The 27,850-nt window shown below is 50.0% G+C and overlaps 2 protein-coding genes across 8 annotated transcripts in view; one reads left to right on the top strand and one right to left on the bottom strand.

The window, feature by feature from the left end:
* RUFY3 (RUN and FYVE domain containing 3) overlaps positions 1-17,584 on the top strand; it is a 30,227-nt gene extending 12,643 nt beyond the window's left edge. For 2 of the 7 annotated variants that reach the window (XM_033513532.1, XM_015623699.3), the window contains exons 2-19: positions 261-314; positions 3,573-3,746; positions 4,423-4,540; positions 5,764-5,865; positions 5,972-6,095; positions 6,296-6,357; positions 6,443-6,508; positions 6,599-6,668; positions 7,392-7,484; positions 7,860-7,940; positions 8,322-8,489; positions 9,211-9,308; positions 11,888-12,007; positions 13,149-13,251; positions 13,928-14,004; positions 15,123-15,150; positions 15,411-15,485; positions 15,767-17,584. In XM_033513532.1, coding sequence (XP_033369423.1) covers positions 261-314; positions 3,573-3,746; positions 4,423-4,540; positions 5,764-5,865; positions 5,972-6,095; positions 6,296-6,357; positions 6,443-6,508; positions 6,599-6,668; positions 7,392-7,484; positions 7,860-7,940; positions 8,322-8,489; positions 9,211-9,308; positions 11,888-12,007; positions 13,149-13,251; positions 13,928-14,004; positions 15,123-15,150; positions 15,411-15,485; positions 15,767-15,910 — 1,757 coding nt within the window. In that variant the 3' untranslated portion in view covers positions 15,911-17,584. Of the gene's footprint in view, positions 1-260; positions 315-3,572; positions 3,747-4,422; positions 4,541-5,763; positions 5,866-5,971; positions 6,096-6,295; positions 6,358-6,442; positions 6,509-6,598; positions 6,669-7,391; positions 7,485-7,859; positions 7,941-8,321; positions 8,490-9,210; positions 9,309-9,654; positions 11,704-11,887; positions 12,008-13,148; positions 13,252-13,927; positions 14,005-15,122; positions 15,151-15,410; positions 15,486-15,766 lie in introns of those variants that run through there. The other 5 variants (XM_015623700.3, XM_015623701.3, XM_033513533.1 and 2 more) reach the window with 3 other exon arrangements.
* An 85-nt stretch (positions 17,585-17,669) lies between these two features.
* On the bottom strand, positions 17,670-24,033 carry GRSF1 (G-rich RNA sequence binding factor 1). The gene is made up of 10 exons (XM_015623631.2): positions 23,865-24,033; positions 23,627-23,771; positions 22,812-22,967; positions 22,414-22,554; positions 21,456-21,585; positions 19,656-19,816; positions 19,414-19,535; positions 18,876-19,011; positions 18,681-18,761; positions 17,670-17,932 (listed from the first exon to the last, which is right to left on the bottom strand). The coding sequence occupies exons 1-9, from the start codon at positions 24,018-24,020 to the stop codon at positions 18,703-18,705; spliced, it is 1,206 nt and encodes a 401-aa protein (XP_015479117.1). The 5' UTR covers positions 24,021-24,033; the 3' UTR covers positions 17,670-17,932; positions 18,681-18,702.
* Between the last annotated feature and the right edge of the window lie 3,817 nt (positions 24,034-27,850).

Genomic DNA, 27,850 nt, shown 5'->3' with positions numbered 1-27,850 from the left:
TGCAGAAACAAAGCTTCTGTAGCTTTACTGAGGCCTGCCCTAGTCTGACTCTGGGAGAAAAATGCTTTGCTCTATTGCTTTGTGCAGACTAACAAACCTTTTTGACTTGCAGATATCTTGCCACTGTGAATTAAGTCTTGTATGATGCAAATCTCCCTTTCAGTTATGCTTTTCTTACACCTTGATTTTGAATCTTTCCTTTAGATCACGGCTTGCATGACGTTTTTCTTTCTTTTCCTTTCCTTTTGCTGTTTGCAAAGACTCTTGGGAGGATTTGACAGATGTGGTGGAGCAATTGCGCGATGATTCCGAAGGTGCGTTCCACACCCACATCTCACAGCTCTTGTTTGTGCTAATCGTTGGCTTCTGCACTATTATTTTGAGCCTGAGTGCAAAATGCAGTTAGTTTTCCTTTCCAGTAGCTGTGGCTTTCTTGCATTTTCTTGGTGTTGCTTAAATAAATGTTTGCGGGGTTTTTTTTGGTATTTCGGCTTGAGGCGGTGGTAGAAGAAGTGAATCAACAAGGGATATTTGCCTTCTCCTAAATGTTTGCAGAGACAGTAGTTTCCTGAGCCTGGCAGAAGCACAGCTTAAAAGGTTGCAGCAACATATGGAAGCTGAATTTTAAAAAATATTTCTGAAATCTCTGCGAAGCTTCAGATTTTCTGCAGTATTTCTGTCTAGATTCTTCAGATTTTCTGGCAGTATTTGCCAAGGCTTGGCAAAAATGATTCTCAAACTTGTATTGCAAATTTCTGTTAGAACATTTGAGGTACTAAACGAGAAACTTATTTATAGAACTTCTTTCTTGACTTCTAAGAAACTGCAAATGTGAAATAGATGAATCCCCATTGTAGCAAGTGATCAAGCAAATTGATGATGAAATAGAAGAGCTCCTGTTTGGGACTCAAGTGTTTGCAGCACAAAAGGTTGATGTTGTCGTGCACTGAGCACTGTGAGCCTTGCTGCTCATCTTCCACCGTGGTTCTGTGCTGGGTGCTGCCCACAGGCAGTGTCCTCCTCTCCTGGCACAACAGCCCCTGCTGCTGCTTCCCAGAAAGGGGAATTTTCCAAGGCAGGCTTTAAGGAAGAAAGGGATTGAGTCTTTTTTTTTTTTTCATAAAATACTGTATAAGTAGTTTTGCATTTATTTTGTCAGGTGAGAGGTGTTTTTCTGCCACACAGAAGTGGCTGTGCTAAATTTCAGGTTACTTTAGGTTGGTGTTGTTGATGCAAGATGAAGACCTTGATGAAATGCTAATGACTTGGCATTGCTTGCAGTGGGGTTGTTCACTTCTCCAGTGTCTCATCATTCCTTGTCTTTGATCCAAGTTTTAGCTTCATTTTAGTTGCTTGTTTTAGAGTATGTATGAGGAGTGATAAAATTTATTGTCACCAAATGACAGGTACCAAGACCAGTCCCAGCTTAACCCTTTGAGATCCTGTATTGCCTTGACTCTTTCTTGACTTTGAGGTTCCTGAGCACAGATTGTACTTTTTAAGCAAATCACAGGATTCTCGAATGCTTTTGAAAACATCTTCATGGAAGCAGCTGCTTAGAAAACATGTCTGTTCTGTAGAAGCTGCAGTATTTAAATAACAAAATACCCCAGGACTTTGCTTCCTGCATTTGAAACCCAAACCCTGTGCAAAGGCAAGGTTCAGGGGCTGGGGATTTACTTTTTGAGGTTTATGACATGGGCTGTGTAGGAAGGGCTGAGGTTTTGCAGTTAGAGGCAGAAGGAAGTTGGAGAAGGTTCTGGCTCGGATGGAGCATGCCAGCTCCACACCAGGATCTGACTTAGCCCAGTTTGAAGCCAGCCTGACAGTTTTGCTGTGGAAAAGTCAGCCTTGCCTGCCTTCCCTGCCTTCTTTAAAGGTGTGCGTGGTGCAGTACATAGAGCAAGAGTTACCAATTACTTAGCATTAATTTTTGGAATAAGCCTTGGGGATTTGACCCAGTTTGACACTATCTAAGGTAACTGGTTTGCAAGATGAGAGAATCTTTGATAAACCTCACTTGCAGAGCACAGCTGCTCACAGCAGACAAAGGAAGCGGAAACCTTGGATTAGTGTGATATGGTGAAAATATTTTTCGATTGGAATTAGCCAATAACCACAGCCAAGGGAGCATTTTCTTTGGTGCTCCCTTGTGCAGTTCCTTTAATTCTGCTTAGGGATTGGTTCACCCAGGCAATCACAGAATCACTGTGGATGCCTTGCTGCCCATCAGCTCAGCGGCCGTGGCCAGTGAGGAGATGTGGTGAGAGAGGATGAGGAGGAGGTCTCTTTGTGTTTGCAGTACTGCTCAGGGTACCTCCAGGCAAGCCAGACCCATCACTTCAGGCAGCAGTGGTCCTGAAAGGCAATCAAAACACCTCACAAAGCTGAGTCTTTCTGCAGTCCAGTGCTGCTCTTAGCATTGCACTGCTAAATCACTGCTTGGAAGTTCTCTAACCTATGGAAGTAAATTTGGAGAAGGAGACTTCTGACTTGACTCTGAAGAAGGGGACTGAGAGAAGCTCTGTCCTGAGCTGCCTTTGGAGGAGCTGAACAAATGAGCTGTGGTACCAGGTTTGGATGCTGGCGCTACCCCGGCTCTTCCCTCTCCCGGATTTTTCCCAGCCCACAGTGATGTGCACTCAGGTGTGCGTGTGTTAGCTGTGCTCTTGGCTCTCTTTCTGGCTGCTGGGTGCTGACAGGGTGCCTCTTGCTTAGATCTGTAGTCTGAGGTATCCTCTGGTCAGGTCTCTGCTGCCAGGAGCAGCTAGTTCACTCCTGGAGGCAGCAGCTTGCTTCAAGGATCCCTGGCTGTTGGCAGCAGCCCTGAATAAATGGGCCTTACAGGGATGCAACTGCCTGCACCTGGGAACTGGAGCTCAAAACTTGGCTGTGAGTAGCAGGTGTAAAGGTCTAGATGTTTATAACACAATAGAGGAAGAATATAATCCTGGGAGACCTGTGAGTTGGGGGATTATTAGAATGACCTGTCAGGAACCATGAAGATCAGATCCTCACTGGTGAAAATCAGTGGCAGTGTTAAAACCCAGAGAGAGAAGTGGGAGTCGGCTCCATGGTACATCTAAGCTTAAAAAAATAGTTTTGAGGAAGTGAGATGGAAGTTGGGATAGAGACACAGATTGCTGGATAAGTGTGAGGGGGTCCCAGGTGATCTCTAGATGGAAGAGCAAGCCACAAGTGGAGGATTCTTACCAGTGGGTAGCTGGGGATGTGACTTGGAACAAGTGACGGCTGTGCCGGTCAGGGACACCTTGTCAAGGTGCAAAGCACAGGGTGAACACCAGGCTCCAAACGTCTTTATTGAAAATAGGGAGTTGCTGTAGTTATTTCAAGTATGATACATTGTGTGTTCCCATGGCATTGTGGCTTGGGCCCAAATCTGCTAGTTGATGCTGGTTTTTCTCCACAAAAGGGCTGCAGAGTGCCTCCTGTGAAACTCACTGCCCCAAAAATGCCTTCCAAGCTGAGGGGAAAAGAAAGAGCAAGGTGGGGTGTTTACTCTAATCAAAGCAGATTTTGTTGCTCAGCAGCGTTTTCCTTGCCTGTTGCAGACCCGAATTACCTGATGGCTAACGAACGCATGAACCTGATGAACATGGCCAAGCTGAGCATCAAGGGGCTGATCGAGTCGGCGCTCAACCTGGGCCGCACGCTGGACTCGGACTACGCCCCCCTGCAGCAGTTCTTCGTGGTGATGGAGCACTGCCTCAAGCACGGCCTCAAAGGTAGCTCAGGCTGGGCACAGAGCATGGGCACAGGGGGAACACAGCTCTGCAGCCTGCACAGGACCCAGCAGAGGCTGAGAGCGGTCACTCATGTCGTGGCAGGGGACAGGGCAAGCAAAAGGGAGGCACAGAAACCTTCTGCAGGGGTTGCTGTGTTTGAAACAGCAGTTGGAAATCTGTTGTCCTGGGTATAATTCAGTGATGAGCTTGGCTTTTGGTGAGCTCGTGACTCCTTGTTCTGCACTTCCTTGTGCTTTAGGAATGCATTCCCTTGCTGGAAGAGGAGCTGCAGCCCTGGAGCTCTGTTGTCAATAGCTCTGTCTATTCAGGGAGGGCTTGGACTGTGTGCAGCTCATGGCTTGAGGCTGCTTTTAAAGCAGAGCATGTGTTTGAGTGTGAAATCTTGAGTCACAGCTCAAATGGCCAAGTACAAACTGTCCTTTAGGTGCTGCCCTTGTGTGGTAGGAGATGGGAAACAGAGGGCCATGGAAACAGGTGCACTTCAGGGGCCTTCCCACCCAAACCATCCTGAGATTTCAGGATACCAAGTGCCTGCCCAGCAGCAGCCCCAGAGGAACCATTCTGGCAGGATTTGGCTAATTTGTTCACTTATTTGAGAATGTGTTATATCAGCACGGGTCAAACAGGTTAATTTTAATTTCTTTTTGTTTTTTAGCCAAAAAGACTTTCCTTGGGCAAAATAAGTCATTTTGGGGACCTCTAGAATTGGTAGAAAAACTTGTTCCTGAGGCTGCAGAGATTACAGCAAGTGTTAAGGATCTCCCTGGGCTGAAGTAAGTACACTCCTTTATTGCCTGAGTATATAATATGGGTTTTATTGTGAGAAGGATCCTGAAAAAGAGAAGGAAGGGCAAACAGAACCTTCAGGAATACATCTGTCACCTGCAGATAAAAATGGATTATTGCTCTCTTACCCTTCATCAGGCATCTGCAGCAGGAGAGCACAGGATGTATTCTTGTCCTATTAGAATGTGGAAGCTTAGCAGTGCATTTACTGCTTGTGTGCTTTACTGAACATTTACAAAGTCAGACTCCAGAGGAAGGGAATTAACAGCCAAGTTATAGCAATTGAAATACTTTTGAGGCTGATGTAAGTAGTTCTTCGTTTAAGTAACTTCAGGTAAAGTGTATGTGAGAAGAGAAGATGGTAATTTGTGTTCAAGAGGGGAGGCTAAAAGCCACAGGATGCATATATTACTTGTTAAAGTTTTGTAGGAATTTCAGACATCACCTCCAGGCTTGCCTAGTTCATGGTAAGAGAAACTGTAAGAAGGTTTTAGCTTGGAATAGAAAAAAAGGGTAAGGAAGCTTTTGTGTGAGCGTGAGGGCTAAGGATGGAGTCATCTTTTCTGAAAGAATAGGTGGGTAAATTCAATAAATTGCTTTTGGGTTAGTTTTTAGTCACATGCATATGGGCAAGTGTTTTTCCTGGAGATCTGTGCAGGACTCGTGCAGCAGCTGACAGGAGCAGTGCTGTGCCAGGGCTCCTGATACCTCTTCCTGGTGGGTAATAGGAAATGAATGGAAGTAAAGGACAGTTTGAGAGTGCATTTCTAAGCCTTGTGTTCACAGTGACCCTTCAGAATTGCCAGATGCTGTCAGGGACTCAGGAGTGGGGAATACTGGCCATGGCTTCCTCGGGAAGGAGTGGTGTTGAGCAGCTGTGCTGCTTTGTGTATGTTCCTGGGACTTAGGCAGAACTGGTTGTGACTCAGAAGGTGTTGAGCTGAAGCAGCTGATGTGTCTGCCAGTATCCAGCAGGGATAAAGCCAGGGAAATCTTTTTAGTATGGCAACAAAAACATCATGAATGACGAGACAAAGGGTGATGGCTTAATCGGTCTGGGCCTCTTTGTACTTGCATACCTTTTCTTTCTCTGCACCAGTGCCAGCTCTGCCTTGGAAGTGCAGAAACCTGGGGCAGGGTGGGGTTGTCAGAGCTGTTGGTGACTGTGCCTCACAGGGTGTCTGGAAATGTTTGTTTCTGGCCTTTGCAGGACACCTGTGGGCAGAGGAAGAGCTTGGCTTCGCCTGGCTCTGATGCAGAAGAAACTTTCAGAGTACATGAAAGCCTTGATTAACAGAAAGGATCTTCTCAGGTGAGTGCTGGACTCATTCTCAGTTAGGTTCACTTCTGCTCTCTTGTAAGATCTTGGTTACCTTTCCCACCTCACTCCTCTGTGTCTCTTGGCCTGCATCCCACAGTGAGTTTTACGAGCCCAACGCGCTGATGATGGAAGAGGAAGGTGCCATCATTGCTGGCCTCCTCGTAGGTCTGAATGTCATCGACGCCAACTTCTGCATGAAGGGAGAGGACCTGGACTCCCAGGTACTGGATATTCAGTTAATGGCTTTGTTCTGCTCATTTCATTTGGAAAATGAATTTTGCAAAGCTTACTGATGTAATGAACCCTTGCTCAAGTACAGCGGGTGCTGATGTTGTAACTCTAAACTTCCACACCTGGCAACTGTTTGATTTGGTCTTAGGAACCAAGTGTTTCATGCCAAATGGAATTTTTTCTTCTCCAGGTCGGGGTTATCGATTTCTCCATGTATTTGAAAGATGGGAACAGCACAAAAGGCAGCGAAGGGTAGGTGCACACACAGTTGTCTTCCTGCCCCCCTCTTGAGAATGTGTTTTCAGGTGTTGCAGGCTGCCCTGTTTCTTTTTTCCAGAGATGGCCAGATAACTGCTATTTTGGACCAGAAGAACTATGTAGAAGAACTCAATAGACATCTAAGGTATGGTTCTTTATTATCTTGCAGAGCAAAAGACAAAACAGGATTTTAAGAAGTGAAGGAATTAATGTAGGGTTTTTTTCTCTTCAACAGTGCTACAGTAAACAACCTGCAGGCCAAGGTGGATGCCTTGGAGAAATCCAACACAAAGCTGACTGAGGAGGTAAGTGTTGTGGAAAACTACTGGATGCCTTGACTTTTGGGAATTAGGGATTAACCAGAGAGGGAGGGGTTCCTTTCACATGTCTGGTGTACAGAATGAGGGGTGTTGAATGATAGAACTGGATAGCTGACCTGCCAAGGAGTTGCACTGGCTGGCTCTGCTGAGCACAAGCTGGAAAATCAACTGTATGGCTACGTAAATTTGTGAAAAGTAATGGAAAAAATGTCATTCTATGTGAGATGTCCAGCCCAAGGATGAGAATCAGCAGGTTTCTCATAGGTGCAGTCTGTGTTTGAGCACAGGTCTGCAGCTCATTACTGATGGCATAAATGTCATCAAAGGTTTTGGGGTCAGTTCCCTGATAGGAGATGAGCTGTGTCACACGTCACAGCAGCCACGAGTTCTGTTTGGGTTTGTCACAGGATAGCATGGCCAGTCCCTTGGAGTGTCTCTGAGCTGCTCCTCTGGGTGAGCCTTGTGTGAGTTGTGAGTTAGGAAGCCAGAGGGAGTTTCTGGAGTTCCTTTTGCCTTTGACCATACATTTAGATGAATCTGTTGGTCTGCAGTGCTGTCATCCCTGGGAATTCCTGTGAGCCAGGTGTCCTGTCCCTAAGGGTGCTGTGTGCTGTGTCCAGCCAGATCTTCCTCATCTGGTGGGGTCAAGAGGGAAACAAACCACTGAAATATTGTTTTTGGTGCGTTACTGTTACATTTTGTTCCCAGCTTGCCGTTGCCAACAACAGGATCATTACGCTGCAGGAAGAGATGGAGCGGGTTAAGGAAGAAAGCTCCTACATCCTGGAGTCCAGTCGTAAGGTTGGTGTGTGTGGGGGTGGTTGCTGAGCCCTGGGGCAGGCCCAGCCTGAATGCCTTGTTTGGAACAGGGTTTGATCCCTTGTGTGTCTCACACAGACCCCACGGTGGATTAGAGGGACGGTGGGTGGACCCTGTGCAGAGGGAACAGATGGGCCCTGGCCACAGGGAATCCTGCCTGGCCATAGGGATGGAGCCAGGAGCTCCCTTGGCTTACAGCTCGCTGGGCAAGGTGTCAGGGGACAGGGAAAATCAGCAAATAGGAGTTGTGCTGGTTTTTCCTGAATTGTTGGAGAATTCCAAGTGTTGGAGAAAAGCAATAATGAAGCCAAGTGAGGGCTGGCAGTACACATGAGCTGTGTCTCTCTGTTACCTCAGGCCACCAAGGACAGAACTGCTGATGGGCAGGCACTGACTGAGGCACGGAAGCAGCTGAAGGAGGAGACTCAGCTGCGCCTGGTGAGTGCTGGGGGGGCTTGGGGCTCACACCCCAAAGCTGCAAAGGGTTTGCTGCCCTCCTGAGCTCTTGTTTGATCCATGCCTGGGGAGAAAAATGCCTGACCCGAAGGTATTAAGGACATAAAATCTGCTTTAGGAAATAGAGTCTTTCCTTAGACCCCTCCATCCCAAAGACCAGGCCCATGTAGAATTCCCTGACTCTCTGCTAGACATGCTGCACACCTGGCTCTGATCCTGAAAACTGGGGAGTTCTTCTCCTTAAGGCACGTGGCAGCTGCGTGACTCTGAGATTGTGGCAGTGCAGCAGAAGGGAGGGAAGGGTGGTTACCCCTGGGTCATGAGGGGAACTCCTGGAAATGCTGAGAGCTCCTTGTGTTCCAGGATGTGGAGAAGGAGCTGGAGGCACAGATCGGGATGCGGCAGGAGATGGAGCTGGCCATGAAGATGCTGGAGAAGGATGTCTGTGAAAAGCAGGATGCGCTGGTGGCACTCAGACAGCAGCTGGATGATCTTAGGGCTCTAAAGCATGAACTGTCTTTCAAGCTGCAGGTAGGGAGCTAAGGAAATGCAGGGAATTCCACATGCAAGTGGAAGCTGCTGTGCATTTATTCCTCCTACCTGTTGGAAAGGTGCTGGGTGTGGAAGGGTCACAGGCTGTGCAGCACACTCCTGTCCTGCTGTGAGAACACTGGAATGTGGTGGAGGATGAAGGTGAATGCAATTTCTTCTGAACAAAAATCCATCATGGTCCAGAAATTTGTGTGTGAGACAGGGGAAAGCACCTTGTGTGGTTTTGTGATGTGGAAAGAGCAGTGAGAGCTCGTGTTCCAGCACAGTCTGGTGTGGAGGGCCCCAGCTGTAACTCTGGTGTGGTGACACGAGCAGACTCTCCTAACAGCAGCATTCAGAATAGATCCTAAAACCAACCTGACACCGGCAAAGAGTTGCTTTTGCTCTCCTTCAGCCAACAGCTGTGTTCAAAGCAGCTGAATTAAATAAAACAGGGAATACTAGCAGGCACTGCATCATACATTTTCCATAGCCAGCAAACTGCAGGGATGGTGGCATTGCCCTGTTGCGGGGTCCGGATGGAGCCTGCACATCTGCAGTGAGACATTTGTCCTCCCAATCCTGACCTGGCATTTGCTTTTCCAGCACTTTTTCCTGCCTTTTTACTTTCTGTCCTGTTGTTTCATAAACCAAATGATTTATGGGGGTTTTTTTGGGATTTACTGCTCCTTACACAAATGCCCACTGCTCCTTTTCCCAGAGTTCAGACATGGGAGTGAAACAGAAGAGCGAGTTAAACAGCCGCTTGGAAGAAAAAACAAATCAGATGGCTGCCACCATCAAACAGCTGGAACAAAGGTAAGACACGAAACTTGAACCACGATCCACTGGTGTGTCCTTTAGTGTTGTATGCCATGGATCCAGCATGGGCCAGGGGAGAGTCCTGGTGCTGCGCTAGACAGAGCAGTGGGAACAGCACCTCTGGGACTTGGTTAATGACTAGAGCATTGTGCTCCCTTGGGTGCTCTCAGTTTAGGGTTTATATTGGGATCGGGTCTCAGTAAACAGGGTGGTTTTCTTTGTAACAAGTTGGTGTTTGAGAATATTTCATGATATCTACTCAGCTAATTCATGTGTTCTTTTTCTCTTGCTGTTTTTATTTTTTCCATTTTCTCATCATCCTCATTCTGACTTACTTACACAGTGAAAAGGATTTGGTGAAACAGGCAAAAACCTTAAATAGTGTAGCAAACAAACTGATCCAGAAGCATCATTAGACATTTTTATGTCTGGCCGCCTCACAGCTCTGACATCAGAACTCATTTATGAGGGGAGAACTTGAGAATTGCTAAAAGCAACTGTTAAAATGTTAATTGTCACCTAAAATTGATTTGGAATTTGCCGAATTTTTAAAATCAATGAGTTTTTCTGCCGCGATGTAGTCGGGTACAAAAACCCCCAACCCTGCCATTTCAAGTACCAGTGAGCTGGCCACCGAGCCCGGGAGAGCGTCAGGAGAGGGCGAGGTGGCCGTGCCCAGCCGCTGCCGTCAGCGCGTGCGGCAGCACCGCCCTCGGGACCGCGGCCAGCTCGGGACAGTCAGCTCCTTTTCTGTATTGCCCTTTTGTGAAGTAGATGAGAAATGCATCCCTGGAAGTTGTTGACAGTAGTTTGTGTGCGTGCCCCGAGCCCTGCCCCGTTCTCTTCTGGTGGGTGGGTTCAGCCCCGAGTCCGAGCCAAGCGGGCGCGACGCTGGCCCGTCACCGGGAAGAGCGGCCCTCCCGTAACCGGCCTGCCTGGATTCTGCCTTAGGGACCTGGGGGGAGGGCGGGGACTTATCCTTATTCCTTTCAACTTCATGTGTCCAGAATTAGTAGCTGTAGGTGTCTTAGAGTAACCCGATAGAGTGGTAAGTTCAGTGGAAACCTCCTTCTCTTTGCATTGCTTCTACCTCTGCCAGGAATCCCTCCAGACATAGCCCGTGGTCCTTCCCGACCCAAGCAAGTGGAGGAGAAGTCTTTTGGGAGGTCTTTCCCCTTCCCAGGAGGGGAAGTTACTGGTATTCTAAAAAATAATCCGTTCTTCATTCCAAGGAAACAAAAACACATTAAAAAAAGAAGGAACCTGGTGTTCAGCAGATGGAAATGTGCTCCTTGCCCTTCTCTTGTCCGAGTAATTGGTGGCTGAAAGGAATTGCCTTTTACACTTGTTGCATTTTCTTCTGAGTTTGCCTTGCTCAAAACAAATGGAATTTGCTAATGGAACAAGAGCTAAAGCTTGGAAACGCCTCTCAATAGGAAAAATAATTGCCAGTTTAACACCCTGGTACAAAATCTGAAGTAACTGTAGCTTGAACTATTATAAACTAACAGTCTCTGATCCCTGACGTCCCTGTGCTGGCCTCTCACAGGCTTTAGGTCTATAAGGGCTCCTCGAGATCGATCTTTCTTCTGGAAGGTTGGATTTGGGGAGTTTCTGTGTCCAATGAGGGGTTTTTGGCTCTGGCCAGACACCTGTAGTAATTCTGTGGTGCCAGGTGTCCCTTTGACCTGTGGGACGGTGCTCCTTGGGGCAGCGGGTGGCAAATGTGACCAGCACAGGAGGGAACACCTCGGAGTGTTTAAAAATCCACGGGGCTCAGCCTGCTCCCCGCGGATGTGAGCGCGGCCACCGCGGGGCTCCTTCCTGGCTCCTGCTGGGAGCCTCCCTGCCGTGCCTGAGCCGCATGCTTCAACCTATAAACTCACCCCTCAGTAACCTGCTGCTAGAAACTCATCCTAACTCCCTGGAGAATAAACAATCCCAAGGGAAAGGTGGAAGCTTTGATGGAGGTGTGTGAGCAGCTGGCACGGGCAGGAACCGCCCTGCCCCTTGGTGCAGTTCTGCTGCAGGAACAGAGGATTGGATGGTGAGGTTTGTGCTGAAATCAGACAGATTTAAGGATCTGGCTGCTTCTGATGTCAGGCCCCGAGAGGGAACGTGGTGGTGTACTGATGCCTGGGGCTTGAGCCCAAGTGTCCATCCACGGGAGAGACCAGGAACATGCACTAATTCTCAATAGAGTAGCTACAACCTATGTTGCAAGTTCCAGTTACCTGTGCAAAGCTGAAATGTAACGTACATTAAACTCCAATTGGACCTAAAATTCTGTGTACTTGAGGTTTGCTTCGAATCTGGATAAAAGTGATGTTTTCTGTTTCTCATCTAATGGCTGTAAACTGTAGTGGTAGAATAAAAACTATTGAAAATGAGAGCTTCTGCCTGGTTCACCTACATTTTGCTTTGCTTTTAACTATTTTCCTCCTTTCCATTGTTTTTACCATTCTCTTTTTTTGGCTTTACCTTTTCACTGGGATTTTGATTTGTTGGTTAAACTCAGTCTTCCTCCCCACCATGGCTTTTGTTTTTTATCACAAGTTCATGTGGCTCAAATCCAGATTGCGACAGGCAGAGAAGGACCGGCAGCTGGCCCAGCAGGACAACCGGCTCTTCAAGCAGGAGTTTGGGGACAAAATCAACAGCCTCCAGCTGGAAGTGGAAGAGCTCTCCAGGCAGCGGTGAAGAGACGCTTTTCCAACCTCTTTGCTGGGCTCTTGTTGCTGTGTCTAGGGGAGAGCAGGAGGGCTGATGGCAGAGGGAAGCAGGGGATGGAGAGGGAGCAAGGCGAGAGTCGTGTGTTAGGGTGTAACTCCAGGGAGGGAAATCCTTGCTAACAGCATCACTTGGGCACTGGCACAGGCTGCCCAGAGTAGTTGGGGATGCCCTGTCCCTCCAAGTGTTCAAAGGCAGGTTGGATAGGTTTGGAGCAATCTGATCAAGTGGAAGTTGTCCCTGCACATGGCACAGGGTGGAACAGCATAGTCTGTAAGGTCCTTTCCAGCTCAAACCTCCTGTGATTCCGTGGTAATTGGGAATCCAAAGCTAACATTTGGATATCCCAACAGTTTGCTGCTCCTGGGCAGGGGATTGAGCAGTCAAGTCTCTGCCTGGAGCAGACACTGGAGGGGCTGGAGCAAGGGCAGTGATTTTGGTTGTCTTCCCTGACACACCGTACCGTGCTGTGGACTTTTTCCCCATTTGAAACTGCTCTTACTTTTGCTGGAAGCCAAACAGAAACCTTGTCAAAAGCCATCACATCTTCCCCTGCAGCTTCATCACTTGAGCAGCATCAGGGACACAGACAAATCTCTCTCCTTAAAATAGAAGAGCATCTCCTGCAGCCTTGACGTGTCTGTGGCTTGCTGCAAGGTCACTGGGATGAATTCTGTGGGAGCATTGCTGGATGCAGGGAGGGCTTTGTCCCTTCTTCCTCTGCTGGCCCAGCTTTTTCTTTCCTTTTTCAAAAAGGTGCTCTGACAACCAGAAAGTGGCTGTGGTCAGCAATTGGTGTGAGGTCCTGGGTGTGCGTGGGTGAACTTAGGAGAACAAGGGCAAATGGGGCAGGTTTTGCATCAGTTGGATGCATTCTGTGTCCACCTGATTCTGCATTCCTAAATTCTGCCAGGATTAGATGAAGGACCTGGAGATTTTTCATCCTGACACGTTACGGCTGAACACCCCGCGAGACAGCTTTGGGTTCCAGGAGGCAGTTTTAGCTCTTGAGTTAGGGGTGTGAAGGAAGGGTCAAACAGTTCATCAGTTGTCAATGCCAAGTGTCCCCAAACCATCTTTTACTCACAATTCCACCTGGTATTCCAGGAGCCAGCTAGAACTGGAGCTAAGGCGGGAAAGAGACAGATGGTCTCACAGTCACCAGCGCAGCCAAGAAAGCAAAAAAGGCCCAAAGAATTGGCTCAGACAGGTAACGTGACTTGGGTTTTGGCTCGGGTTTGAGGTACAGTTTCCCTTGGCTCGGCTTTTACTGAGCTTTCTCAGGGTGTAAATGTTTGTTGTTCATGTGCCACAACCAGAGGAGCTTTGGGAGGATTTTTAGACACTCTGAACAGGCAGTTGGAGTTGGAACAAGAACTGCACAGTAGCAGAGATGGCTGCTGCGGTTCTTTGTTGATCCTTGGTCTGCTTGAATGGGGCAGTTTTGTCCTTTTTGACCAGTATTACAGGATTTCAGTCAAGTGCTTTAGGCCTCATGGTTCAGCTGTGAGCCACATCTCAGCTGGGGAGAAGGGGAGGATTCTTTCCTTTGCTAGCTGGGAAAGTTTGTCTCTGGTCAGCTTTTACAAAACCTCTCCAGCCCATCCTCGTTCTCAGGCTCTGCTCTGCAGATAAGAACTGGTGGCTGTGGTGTTTGTGCTAACAGGAGGTGATGGGACCCCTGCCCACCTCCAGGAGGCACGGTCCCCTCTGCTCGCAGCACAGGGAAAGCACTGAGAGCTGCTCCCAGGGGAAACTGGGACCCACACAGCCCTCTGTGCCAAGGAGTGGCAGTAGCAGTGCCAGTTGTCCCCTTGCAGTGTAGCAGGAGTGAAATGGGAGTTGGCCTCGAGTGCAGCTCATGGGTCAGTGTTTCCTTTTGGCAGGATGGGAAGCTCAAAATCGAGGAAGAAAATACTAAACTGAAGCAGCCACTGAGAGAGAACAGCATCCTGACACACAGGTAAGGAAGGAAACTAATCTCATCTCTGTCTCTCCTTTTCCAAGTCCTGCTTTCCCTTCTCCCATTTCTGTGCCAACAGGGAGTTTGGATTAGTCCAACTTGTCTTTTTAAGGAGGATTTCCAACCTCATGCCCTTTGTTGAGTTCTCTGCTGCTTTTCCATAGCTCTCCAAGGGAAGGAGGGGGTTCTGGTGTTTGCCATCAGTGCTTTCAGTTGGGAAAAGCTCTGTGTCTCTCCCATTTACCTGTGACTTTTTTTCCATCTAAATCTGCTGCTTGCTAATTTTTCTGACTGGAGAAACCTCAGTAAGCCAAATGCAAGACCTTTGGAACTCATGCCCAAAGTGTCTTTGGTGAGAGAAAGGAGAAGGGTGTTTGGACCTCCTAAAGAGAAACTGTTGGGGAAAGACAACTTCAAATGAGATTTTAAGATGGCTGTGTTAAATTGTGGTTCAGGTCCCTTGTTGCCAAGCTGAATTATTACACAGGAGGATTCTTGTTGCAGGACTGTAGCATTTGCTTTTAGGAGTTAAAAGTAGTTTATAAAGTCCCTGGGCTCAGCTCAGTGCTGAGGCTTTGGCTCGGGGAAGGAACAGCCCACTGGAAGTGCTCTGACTGTCAGGGCCCTGCTGCAGTGCCTCCAGCGCTCTCCATTGAGTTGATCTATGAGTTAATCAGGAAAATATTCTCTAAAAAATAGCATAGAGCAGTTCAAATCTGCTTTGCCAGGTACTAAAAGCCTTCCAGGCCTGAGATGCTTTGTAGCCGTTTCACCTGGAGTGTGAAGCAAGGGGGGGTCAGGTGGATGGTTCACAGGCCCAGTGGTGCTTTACTGCTGTGTTTCACTGCAGGGGTAGGGATCAAACTTGCAGGCCTACCTTTAAAGCCAGTTTTGCAGCTCAACAGTCTCTTCTGTGCTCATGCTCCCTCTCTTCTGCTCTCCTGAAGGCATTTTGCTATTTCTTCTTCTGTTCTTCCCATGGAACCAGGAGTGCTACTCAAAAATCTGGGCTGGGTTTTCAAAAGAGGATGAGGGCATTCCCTGATAGCACAGATGTTTTATTTAAGGGCTCTAGTGATGGAAGGCCTGTTCCAAGTGACACTGTTCTTCCCTTTTAGGTCACCCAGCAGCACGCAGGAAGAACAGGTGGGTGATTCTCCTTGGTTGTTCTGCTCTTTTCCTGTAAATCAGCTGGATCAAAATCCACTCCTCCTCTGTGTGCCTGGCAAAGCACAGCCAGACCCCCGGAGTGCCAGTGGGGTGCCTTGTGCTGTCTCATCCACTGGGAATTTCTGCTGCTGTCAGCTTGATCCCAGTGAAAACCATGCTTAGTTCCCCCCTTGTTGGTGCCGAGCGCTGCCACAGGAGAATAAAGCAGAATGTATTGGTTTTGGCTGGGGCTTTAGGAGCAGCTCTCGGGGCCTGGACACGCCGAGATCTGCCAGCTCTGCCAGCAGGAGGACAGCCGGAGCCAAAGAAAGGTCAGTCCTGGACTTGAACTGCCACCTCCCACGCCTGGTGACTGAGAGTCCCCTCTGCTTCTTGTGGAATCACAGATTGCTGCTGGTGACTTGTACCATGAAATGAGCCCTTGCAGGCCCCTCTGCCTTAACAGAGCTTGGTTAAATGCTGCTGGTTCTCTGCTCTGCCCTGTTCAGTGGTTTGGTGTTCCTCCCCCTTAGCAGCTTCTTCCCTTCTTGAGCTCAGTGCTTGTTGATCCACCAGGATCTGAACCTCTCCTCTGTCCTTTTCTGCATTCCAGAACGTCTGCAAGAACTGTGGGGGCACCTTCTGTGAAGCCTGCTCGGTGCACGAGCTGCCCCTCCCGTCCAGCATCAACCCCGAGCGCGTCTGCAACCCCTGCCACCAGCGGCTCATCCAGCAGTATTCCAGCAGCCCCTTGTAGGGAGCGGCTGGCACTGAGGTGACAAACAACAGCTGGAGCTGACGGCGTTTCTGCGCTTGGTCAGGGGCAGTGGGAAGTAAATTGCCTGTTTACTTTGGAGGTCAGATGGGAAGCAGCTTCTTGGTGATTAGAATCTCTTGTTACTAGAAGAACAGTCCGAGCCCTGTACCAAAAGCAGCCTGTGCTGTGCAGAATTGCATTGGGAATGTCACGTGGAGCGGCCCCAGGGTGTGCCTGAGCAGTGTCAGGACTCTGGGAGCCCCTGCCCAAAGCAGAGCTGTTGTCTGCATGTGGAAGTCAGGAGTGTTCTCACCCTCACGTGTGCAGTGTGGGGGTGTGCTGCTGCTGCTGCTGCTGCTGAGCAAAGGCTCCCCAAAACCCAGCAGGAGCGTTGGTATTCCTCACGTCTGGCTGCACTTGAAATCCCATTTCCCCTTTTCCTTTTGCCCTGGACAGGCTGGCTCATCCTGGGGACCCCAGGGCGATGGTGTGAGCAGGGCAGTGAACACATCCTTCCTGCGTTTCCTTGGTTCGGGGCTCTGACCAGGGGCTTAGTCTGCACAGGGGCACCCCAAACCAAGCTGTGAATGTTCTGTTCCCCCTCTGTGCTTCAGGGGCTGGGCCCAGTCCCCGTCAGACAGAGGTTTGTGGCCACCTGGATCCACCTCTCCACACAGAAAAACATTGTTACAATAAACCTGGCATTTCACTTTCTGTCAGATCAAAACTAAATGGGAACACTTGTCACCTGATGGGAATTTTAATTGCACACACAGTTCATAGAGATTTCATGGTTTGTGCTATGTCATTTTTTGTTACTGTTCCCTCAAGGAAGTTTGTTAGTTCAAAAAGCTGGTGGCTTTTACATGTCACAGGAGTGTTTACTCCTTCTCCCACTGGCACCTCCTGCAGTGCCTGACACCACAGAATGTCCTGTAGTTCACAGAAGAGGGATGCACTGGTGTGACAGAGGCACCGGGGTTTGTGCAGATGTTGGTAGGGGGTAGAGGTTAATTCCTGGGAGGGGATCTTCTAGTCATTAGACTGGCTGGAACCACTGATGGAGCTGAGATAGGGACACAGTTAGTCCATATCTCTGTACCAGGAATGGTCTCTCCTAGATCCTTTTAGGACTTGGCACATTCAGCCACCCAGCTTCTCTGCTTTTTTGCCCCCCAGAACAGCTTCTGACCCATTTCCTTGCTGGTATCCCCTAAAGTATGGCAGGAGTTGTAAACAGTGTTGAAATACCAAAAGCCTGGAATTCAGGTGAATTCCTGAGTTCTCTGCAGGGGTGAGGCACTGGAGGTGGATGGAGAAAACACTGAATTTAGTGTCAGTAGTTTCGAGCACGTCCTGTACACATCCAGCAGTGTCAGCTCCTGCACCCAAGCCCAGTGTGACTCATTCCCCAGGGAGAAAGAGCCAGGCAATGCTGAGGGAGCAATTAACTGGAAATGGAGAATTGAGCTCCATGGATCAGGGAGATGGCTGAGCCCCTCCAGAGCACATGGGACTGGCCTGTGGGAGCGGGACCTTGCTGGCTGCCAGCTCCCTCTGTGCTCAGGTACTCTGTGTGAGGCCAGGGTGGGCTCACACCTGGACCTTGGGAGTGGGGGGACAAGTTTTCTGATGTGAATTTAGTTCCACACAATAAAACAACTTGATCATTTATATCCTGCCTCCTGAGTGGTCTTTCCATCGCATTCCTCTTGGGCTGGAGGGATGAAAGGATTCAGAGTAACAGGGTGCACCTGTGTGAGGACTTAGATCACCCAGCTGCTAATTGGCAATCCTGGTGTTTTATTAATGCAGCCTGGTGCACCTGGAGCCCAGGACTGCTCCACCCTGCAGCCGTGGCCATTCCCACTGCAGCTGCTGCTGCTGCAACTCCCCACAGCCCATGGCATTTATTACAAGCTCTTTGACAAGGCTGAACTAATCTTAGCTTGCTGTCCTCGTGGAGTGGTGACACTGGGACCTGATCTTCACGCTCATACCCAAGGAATGTGTTCTCTTGGCCTAAAAACGAGAGGAAAAATAGAAATCACTCACTCCCTCACTGTGGTTTACTGTTTTCCCTTTTTTCTCCAATGCCCACTGCATTTTATTCCCAGTTAACCCTTGATTAGAATGCAGTAGTTGTTGGGTAATAGTAAAATACCAGGCTGTGGGTGGGACACGCTCAGGTGGGGCTGCAGCACAGGCAAACACCGTGGGGGTGTGGAATTCCCCCCAGCACAGGCACCAACATGAGGGAGCTGCCAAGGAAGCGTGGGATGCAGGTAGGAGGTCGCAGTGCACATCCTGAATAACCCAAGGGCTTATCCTTGGCCTGGGTTACAAACCCAGGATGGGTGAGCTGCCCTCCCTGCTGCAGGGACCAGAGCTTGGGGAGCAGTGACCACCACCCCCCACTTTCTGATAGGAATTCCTGGAACAAGCTGTCCACCATCTTTCAGGGTCCTATCAAACCCCACCCTACCCAAAAGACCAATTCCTACAAAGCCACATCTCCTCTCCTTGCAGGGAATAATAATATAAGCCCATCAGCGCTTTCCACGCTGCCTCTGTGCTGCGGGACTGGCACCTGTGGACTCTGGAGGTGCAGGCTGTGGGATCCAGGCTGGACACCTGGTGTCAGGCTGGGGGGTGGTTCCCTCCATCCCCTCTGTTTTAGCTTTTGGGCTGCTTGGAATACTGTGGACTGTGAGCCTGGGGCACACGTTGTTACCAAGAGAGCAGGGAGGACAGAGATGGATGTGCTTACCAAACGTGTGCCTGTGCTGTCACTAGCAGTTCTCCTTTCCCCTTGGATGTTCCTTCAGGAGCAATTCGATGGCACAGCCCTCTGGGGAAGGGAAGAGAGGCGGGCTGAGGTCAGACACTTGCAGGATGAGCTGTGCCAAACCCCCCAAGGGCTCAGTCCCAGGCTTGTAGGATCCCCTCTCTTTTTCTAACTTACCCATCTGTGACCCCTCCTTGGCCATCGCTGCAACCGTGTCCTCGTGGCTCTCAAAGTGCACATCCACCTCTCCCGTGGCATCTCCGTGGGAGTTGTATTCCACCAAGATCCTGGTGGGCCTCAGTGGAGCGAAAAACTGAATAGCAGGAAAGAGAGCTTGGTGAGACCAGAACAGCAGTCATGCACCCTATTCGCCAAAAACTCAAAGCTTTTACTGCCAAAGCCTGCCAAGCCATGGGGGACCTGAGCTGGGCAGCACCAGGCTCCCTGATCCATCTGGGTGAAGCTGAGGCACTCCCCAGTCACTGGGGTGATGGATATTAACACATCCCAGCAAGCCGTAATTCCTTCTTTTTCAGGGAGAGCAGCAGATCCCCGTTGTGCCCGAGGCCACAGCTGTCCAAAGCCACACAGCACCGAGGGCTAAGAGACACTAACTAATTAAAAGCCTGCAATTCCCGCAGCTGCTACAATTAACTGAGGCTCTGCACAGGTAATGACAGAACCGCGCTTGATCCGTAGCCGCACTGTTACTCACATTTATTATGTCCTGGGCGCTGGCCTGGGCAGGAAAACCCCTCATGTGGACAAAATGCTGTTCTGGGGCGTTCTCAGACTCTAAAACGTTCCTGGAGCTTTCTGCTCCTTCCCTGCACAGTTCTGTGGAATGGAGGGGAAAAGCCATCACTAGTGCTGACGGGGCCCCCCTCCCTCATGTGAAATCCGTGGGCACGTGGGGTGACACAGAGGGGCCTCGAGGAATGACAGGGAGGGACTCACTGGGTTCTCCTTCGGCACAGGAGCCTCCGGTGTCTCTCCAGCCCCTGTCTTCAGAGATGGATTCATACTCTCTTCTGGCTTTGGAATAGGCCATCACCTGCTTGCTGTAGGGCATGTGCCTTTGCATCTGCTGCTTTCTGCTCACGTACACTTCTATGTACCTGCAGCCCAAAGGGAAAGAGCACATGGCACACCAAGGCACTGAGGAATTAATTCATTTTGCTGGCACAGTTCTCTTGGAGGCTCTTTTCCCCTCGCTGCACTTGTGCAGGCTGCACCCAAATCTAACACCCCAGCCAGCCCCAAAACAGGTCCCAGACCAGGCAGGCCCACAGGATGCACAGGGTCACAGGAGATACTTGTGTGGAGCCCTAAGATTTTCCATATGCGCGTGAAACGGGTGGGATTTCACCAGCACTGTTAAATCAGGCAGTTTCCAGAGCACTGAAGGAACAGTGTGATGACAAGGGAATACAGACATCCAAGGGAGGGGACCTGCCACCCTTCCTGAGGGGAGCAGCCAGACTAAGGGAAGCACCCCTGTGTACAGCTCAGCCCCCACGAGTCCCCACTCAGCACTGGGCACCGCTGGAGGCCAGTTCTGGATAAACCCAGAAGAATGAATGGGAGCAAGCTGCCAGCAATTTTCAAAACCCCTCCATTTTCTGGCTTATCACATGGAAACGGAGGTGTGTGAGCCAGATGGATGAGTCAGGTCAGCTCTTTTTCTGACAAATTATCAGTAGATTTGGAATTGAGCTCTACTTTAGAGGAGGGGAGTCCTATTAATTCAATTAATTAATTAATCAAATTCTGCCCTTGGAGCAGCTGTTTGCTTTTAATATGACTGGGGAGGTTGACAAACAAGGAAATGCAGCCTGGAAACATGGAAGTAAGGAAATAAAAGGAAGGTAGTTGGTGTGCAGGAGGAGAGGTAAGGTTTGGAAAACTCTTAATTATTATGTGGGCTGCAAATAAAGTTTTAGAGATTAGTGAAATCAGAAAGCTCAGAAAAGAAAAGCAGCCTTGGTTGTTTGGGGGTTTTTTTTCTGCACACGGCTCTGGAGGTATTTAAAAGCTGTGGGGCTTACAGACAGGGTTTGGGGCCAGGCTGGGCAGTGTGCAGGTTAATAGTTGGACACAATGATCTTAAAGGCCTTTTCTAAGCTCAATGATACCATGGAGTCTGGGAAAATGTGGCCTTGTGCCTCTGAGAGGCAAGAGGCTCCTGTGAGGTAAGAGTGTGGCACAGGGCTCAGTGCTCTGGAATAAAATGGTGTAATTGCCAAAGGGGATGTGGGCACCAAGGAGGTGGGAGATGGCCAGCAGTCCCTGCTGGGAATGGACCCAAGCCAGGTCAGCCATGCCTCAAGAGGGTCCCCCTTGGGAGGAAGAACCAGCTGTGCCAGGCACTGGGCTGAAGGGCAGGAGCACGCTGCCAAAATTACCCGAAGAATGGAGGAACCTGTGGGAATCTGTCAGGATCACGTCTCTGAAGGGGGCACAGGGTCCCTGTGCACTGAGGCCTGGGCAAACTGTGTCTATCCAGCATTCCCCGCTCTGGAGGCTGTCACCCCTTTTCATTGGGATGAGAATGTCTTCAGGAATACCCAAACAACTGGAGACGTTCTGAGAGGCCCCAAAGTCCCCCAAACTATGAGCGCTGCAGGTGCCTCTGCTCCCCTTCGTTGCACTGTGAGTGTGAGATGAGCTGCTTGAGCTGGCAGGAGGCTGGCTGCCAGTCCCACATGTGCTTCACACCGTGTTCTCCTAGCCCCTGAACTCCAGGGAAGCACCCACCTACTTCCCATGTATTCCCTGTGCCGTAGCAGGGCCTTGGCTGCCATTTCAGGAGTCGCAAACTGCACGAAAGCTTCTCCCGTTCTTCTGTCTCCCCGGTAAAGGAAAGCTATGTCTGTTATTTTCAGACCTAGACATGGCAGGGGAGAAAAAGGCATTGACTGTGGCAGAAATTTGTGCTATAACTCACAAAGTTGTTTTTTGTTTTTTTTTTTTTTTTTTTCTTTTTTTCCCTTACTTTTCTGGTGTTTGACAAGCTAACTGAGCAGCTAAGTACTTTTGAAACAACTGTGGTGCTGGCCTAAGTACCTTTTATAAACTCCAATTGTTTTGCTTTAAGGCAGTTTCCACAGAAGACTCAACTGAAAAAAGGAATCAATTTGAGACTTCAAGTAAGTGAATCCAGGTTCTGGACAACAAGTAGATCCAGAGCACAAACGCTCTTGAATTTTTCTCTTATTATGGTAGGTTTTTTTCCTGTATTTTTTAAAACTCAAGTCAGAGTCAATGAATTTCACTTTTTGTGCTGTAGAATGTCTTGGGGAGCCAGGACCTGGACTACTCCAGCACTGAGCATGGGACAAGGATTCAAGTGGCATATGTGACCTACCCATCCTGATGCCACAGCTGGGAACATTGCATTCACTTGGGCTGCAACTATCGCTCAAGCCTTTTTCCTTCTCAAGTTTGCCAAATTACACACTGATAGCAACCCAACATCAAACAACTGGTCCCCTTCCTCCGCTTCCCTTGGCCCAAACTGGAATGCTGAAGGTACTGATTCTGGGTTAGACATGCACAAGGTGCTCAGAAAGCCTGTGTGACTTCTGGAGAACTCCTTGTGGTGTTTAAAGGGTTTGAGGCTGCGTGTGCTTTGCCTCGTCCCTTGAGGAACGACAGCATCAGCTTAAGGAAGTGAATGCCTGGTAAAGGAAGAGCATGGCCCAGGCTGAGTTACCTGAGAAGAAATCTGCAATGTCCTCCTCGGTGGAGGTGAAGGGGAGGCCTCGGAGCAGCACAACTCCATCGCTCATGGCCTGCGACTCGTCCCGCAGGCTCCGCATCAGGCCCTCCACATCGCTGTCGTGGACTTCAAACACTGCAAGGAACGCGGCCGTGGAGCGTTTTCCCACCTGGCACTGGAAGCACTCCCCTAAGGCAGCTTTCCCCCGCTGCAAAGCTCCATCCTGTTTCCTCCCCCACCCCCTGCTCTGTGCTCCTGCCCCTCTGCTTTCCCAGGCCAGCCCAGGACATTTCCATGACCCGCTGCTCAGCTCCACCCCCACCGTGCTTCAGGAGTTCTCTCATCCCCCAGGGAGTTCCACTGACAGAAAACTCCTGCTGCTCCAAACCCACCTTTCACGTAGCGTGGGCCCATGTACCTCAGGTGCTTTTCCAGGGCTCTCTGGACATCTGCCTTGGACTCCAGCTCGATCAAGGCATCCCCCCTGCGCCTCCCATCCCTGTTTAAGAGGAAGTGTACCCCGTTCTCACCATTCCGAATTCTACAGCCTGGAAACCAAAGGACACACAACACAGGGACACACAGGCCTGCATCAGACACGGGGATCTGTGTCCTGACCGCAGTGCTCAGGGCTCGTCCCCTCAGCGCTGCAGAACAAAGGCTACAACACTCGTGTTTCTAACACAAAGTCTAACTTCAGGCCAGCTTGCTTTAGTTGGGCAGGCCAGCAAGCAATTTAAAAATGTGCCTCTGGCCCCTGGGAGCATGCAGCATCGTAGGGCAGTAGGGTGGATTGGCACCACAAAGGTGTGTAAAAGCTATGAACCAGGATCAGAAAACTACACAGCAGTTTATACTAATCAGTAAAAACCTCCGGTGTCTTAAAAAAGAGAGGAGTTAGAGCCAGCTATAATGGCCTGTAAGAGCATCACTTGGAATTGGATTGCCTCTGCTGTGGAGACATTGATTAAGAATGAGCTCGTCCAGCTAAACTCAAGAGACCATAAGGATGAGCTTCTAGTCAGTGTCCAGCAGTCCGGATGTTGATTTTTCCCTTTGTATGTGTCAGTTGTGAATAATTTTGCAGCAATAATAAGACCTCATCTTTCTCTGGCTATCACTAAATTTTCCTTCTGTTAGGTAATCATGAACTTATGGGCTGAGTGCCAGCATGCAGAAGAGTTAGGCAGAAAATGAACACCCATACTATCAAAGAAGGTAAGGACATCTTCCTCGGTGCACGAGAACGGGAATCCTTGTGCCCTGACGAGGTAGACAGCGTCGCCTTCCGCCTTGGGTGAGGCGGGCTCCTGCTCGGAGAGGCGACCTTCGTGGGACGGAGCATCTGTCACCTGTCACGGACACACGAGAAAAGCCCCCGGCTGAGAAGGGGAAGGCCGCGGAGGTTTCCCGCGGGGGGTGCCCGCCATTTTCGGCGGCCGTACCTGGCTGTAAGCGCGGAGGGCGGCGCGGAGCGGGGCCGGGGCCGGGGCCAGGAGCGGGGCCAGGGCGGGCCGGGCCAGGCGCAGCGCGGGCGGCAGCGCCGGGCCCCGGCCCAGCAGCAGCGCGGACAGAGCGCGGCGGGCGGCAGCCACGGCCATGCCGGGGATGGCGGCTCCGCCCCCGCGACCTTCCCTCCCTCCTTCCCTCCTTCCTGCCTTCCCGGCAGGCGCTGCACGGGAAGCGCTTCCCGGGCACCGCCGGCTGCCCCCGGGGCTCGGGGGCTGCGCGCTGCTCTGCCCGGGCTGCGGCTCCCCGGGACGGGACGGGCGTCCGCGGCTTGGCTTCTCCTGCCGCTGCTGTCTTCTCCTGCCACAGAGCTGTGGCTCACAATGGCCTGGGTTGGAAGGGAACTTAAAGATCATCCCGTTCCAGCGCCTGCCACGGGCAGGGACAGCTACCGCTAGACCAGGTTCCTCCAAGCCCCGTCCAGCCTGGACATGAGCACTTGCAGGGATCAGGCGGCCACAGTTTTTAAGGGCAACCTGTGCCACGGCCTCAAGGGGAAGAATTTTTTCCCAATATCCCATCTAACCCTGCCTTTTGCCAGTGTGAAGCCATTCCCCCTTGTCCTGTCACTCCCTTGTAAGTAGTCTCCATCTTTCGTGCGGGCTCCCTTCAGGCACTGGAAGGCCGCAATTGGGTTGCCCTGAATCTTTTTCCAGGCAGAAAACATCCTAATTCTCCTAGCTTTTCCTCACAGCAGAGGTGCTCCCTCCCTCTGATAACCTTGGTGGCCTCCTCTGCACTTGCTCCAACAGCTCAATGTCCTTTCACTCCTGAGCACACCAGGGCTGGATGCAGCACTCCAGGTGGGAATTCCTGCTCACCTGAGCAGGGCAGAGGGGAGGAATCCCCCCTTCCCCTGCTGCCCACGCTGTGGGGGTGAGCCCAGGACACCGGTGGCTTCTTGCAAGACAAAGTTTTAAGCTGGGCTTCATCACTGACAAGCCTTTTAGACCCCTTCCCTGCAGACTGATTTTCCAAGAGAGATGATTTTCTTTCCTCCCCGCCCCATTCCCATTCCTGCCTGAAGGTCTCAGAGGCAGCACCGGCTGAACCTGTTGGTGAAGAATATTTCCCCTTCAGCAGGGAAGACAGTCCTGCTGTCACTGCTGCATCCAGGAGGGATAAGGGGGAAAGGCCTGCCACCAGCTTCTCCTAAGTGCACACCTGGGGAAAGTAGGTCGTGCTGAACCCACAGAAAATTTTTTAGGATGAAGCAAAACGAGTAGGAAAAGGCAAGCCAAAATGCCAAACCCAGGGACCCAGGGAGGGGCTGGGGATCCAGGGTGTTCAGGCAGGAATCCAAGCAGCTGTTGAGGAGGAGGGTGGGCCAGGCCAAGCAGGACCCCAGCATCAGGGAGATGGTGAGAGGTGTGACAGCCGAGATACTCCTCCCTTCTCCAGCACCCTGTAGCCGGGGGATGGCCAACTACGAGTTGCAATTTCAGGCCACCAAACCCGAAATACAATCTTGGGTGTTTCAGCACGGGTCTTTCATCTTGTTCTGCTGCCAACACATTTATCAGCGGCCTTGAACGTTTCTTATCCCGACTCTGAAAATGTGAACAAGCTACTTTATGTCACCCTCTGGCTGCTGGCTGATGCTTTTGTGAACTATTCCTTGTAACAAACTTTCGCATGACAGACTATAACCCTGAGGATAGCACAGCCTCCTGACAACAGCACTCTGGGCCCTCCTGAGTTTTCAAGGTAAATCACATATATTAATGTGCATTTTCAAAGGAATGTTGACCTTGGTGCCCAAGTGGTTCACATTCCAGTCTTTTGTAGGCTACTTGCCAGGTTTCTCTTCAGAACCTTCTTTAAATAAGTGAAGCAAATGTTGTAGGAGAGGGGAAAAGAATGAAAATAACTATAGGAATTCATCTTGAGCACTTATCTGTATCTAGATTGGCTTTTGTGCTTTCAGTTTAACTGAATAAGCAGATGCCTACATCTTAGGGACCGAGGGAATGGCAGGGGCATTCTTCCCCCCTGACCCAAGCAGGGTGCAAGGAAGGGTCCCTTGAAGGCATGCACATCTTCTACCCATTTTTCCTTGGATTTGCCTGCTTCCCAAGTACAGGGAAAAACACCCACTGCTGCTTGTCTGGCAGCTTGTCAGGTTTGTGGGAGTTACCTTTAGAGGGCACCGTGTTGTTGGGCAACTGCTGGCGCTGAAGTTTCCATGGAATCTCAGAGCTTCCTTAGTTACACGATGGATCTGAGCCTCTGCACCTATGATAGAATATCAAGGTCATCCTAGGACAAGAGAGCTTGAATTTATTCACTCGACAGAGCTGCTGTTGAATGAAGTTGGCTTAGGAGAGGGAATCTGACTGTAAAAACAGCAGATCTCAGGAGATGCCTGCATACTGCTGTGGACCAAGAATTTATCTGCCTGGGAGGATGCCTTTTTGTTTTTCCTTAAATAATGTTAAACAGGTTGTTGTAAAGAATAATAGATACCAGCTATTCTTTACTCTGATCAGACTAAAAATGATGCTCGGAAAAGCATGGGATGTGATACTAAAACTAGTGCTTATCTTATACTGGGAAACATTCCTTATCCCTCTGTGTAATCTGCTGTCAAGAAAAATTGAACTTCTGTTCTCTTGTGGTATTTTCCAAAATTATTTCTACGCTGTGTTATTTTTTAAACCAAAGCGCTGCTTCCCTGTTTCGCGTTCCCCATCCCGTATACACGTTAAGTTCTGCCATCTCATTTTTTATGCTGCTTTCAGCTGGAATGTTCCCGTTTACCGAGCTGTGCTGAAAAGCTGAGAACTCCAGCTCAGGGCTGAAGCACTTTGCCAGCCGGAGGGCCCTTCCAGAGGAATTCTTTAGGCTGTGCAGCGCGCTGGATAAACGGAGATGACAGAGGCGAGGCCACGGGAGCGGGTCGGCCCTTACGTAAGGCTGCAGCTCCCTGCCAGCCCCTGGGCTCGGCGGCGGCCGAGGAGAGCCCTTCATGTGACCCTCAGCCGTCCCCAGCAGCCCCATTTTAATGTGAGACATAAAGCCTGCTCCTTACGTAAGCGTCTCTCCTGGCCAAGCGCTTCCTACTGCAGTAACCAACATTTAATTTTAACTTGCCGCTAAAATAAAACGTTCCGTGGGCAGGAGGAACTGTATGGGTGGGAACAGGGAACAGAGCTTGTTCGTGTCCCAACAGGAATGTGCCAGAAAGATCAGTGATGTATTTCTGCTTGATTTACAGGGCCAACTTAGTCTGACAGCATCTGTTACAAAGTGCCCCAAGACCCATTCCACGCTTTGGCTAATACAGCCAAAAGGAGAATAGCAAACATCGTAAAATGCTTTTTAATTACACCATTGCTGCCCAGTAAAACACTGGATTCTAAAGGTGTCCTAAAAACAGTAGCGTAATTTTAATTGCCTTAGAAATGCACTGACCTGGCATTTTGACTTGGTCTGAAGGACAGAGACAGAGAGTGGAAAATGCAGTTTCAGCATTTAAAAACGTGAGGGAAGCAGATGACTGTCAGCGTGGCCACCTAAGGCGTAAGAGCTGAAACCCCTGACGTGCCGTATGGAAAGTTAGTGTTGCGTGGGACTCTAGCCTGTTTTGATGTGCTGAATTTGCCTGATAAACCTGAAAGCCATCAGGTTTTCCTCTGGCCTACCCGAAGCATCGTGAGGTTTTTGGGATGGCCAAATCCCCTTGCGGCAGGAGGGTATCCCTGAGGGTCATGCTGCCTGTCCTGTGCCCTCTCCAAAATCTGGCTTCTTGCTGACCTAAACAGAGCCAGATTTTTGCGTGAAAATTATACCCTGGGATTGCAACTTTATTGCCATAAAGAGCACTGGGATGTGATTATATCTGCTTGCCAATGGTGTCTTAAAAAAAACGCGGGTTTTTTTGCCTCAGCAGTTTCTGTCTTTTACCTCAGCTGCCCGTGGT

The sequence above is a fragment of the Parus major genome, chromosome 4 (assembly GCF_001522545.3).
Source record: "Parus major isolate Abel chromosome 4, Parus_major1.1, whole genome shotgun sequence".
Lineage (NCBI taxonomy): Eukaryota > Metazoa > Chordata > Aves > Passeriformes > Paridae > Parus > Parus major.
Note: the sequence above shows the minus strand (reverse complement) of the source record. Positions and strands in the feature narration are given on the sequence as shown.

Bases quoted from the DNA above. Each gene is read 5' to 3' on its own strand.
- GRSF1 (XM_015623631.2), bottom strand. From the start codon at position 24,020: ATGGCCGTGGCTGCCGCCCGCCGCGCTCTGTCCGCGCTGCTGCTGGGC. The intron at 23,772-23,864 runs GTACGGCCGCCG...TGTCCGTGACAG, and splicing joins CCCTCCGCGCTTACAGCCAG to GTGACAGATGCTCCGTCCCA. The intron at 19,012-19,413 runs GTGAGTAACAGT...CCTGCTATTCAG, and splicing joins GCGCCCAGGACATAATAAAT to TTTTTCGCTCCACTGAGGCC.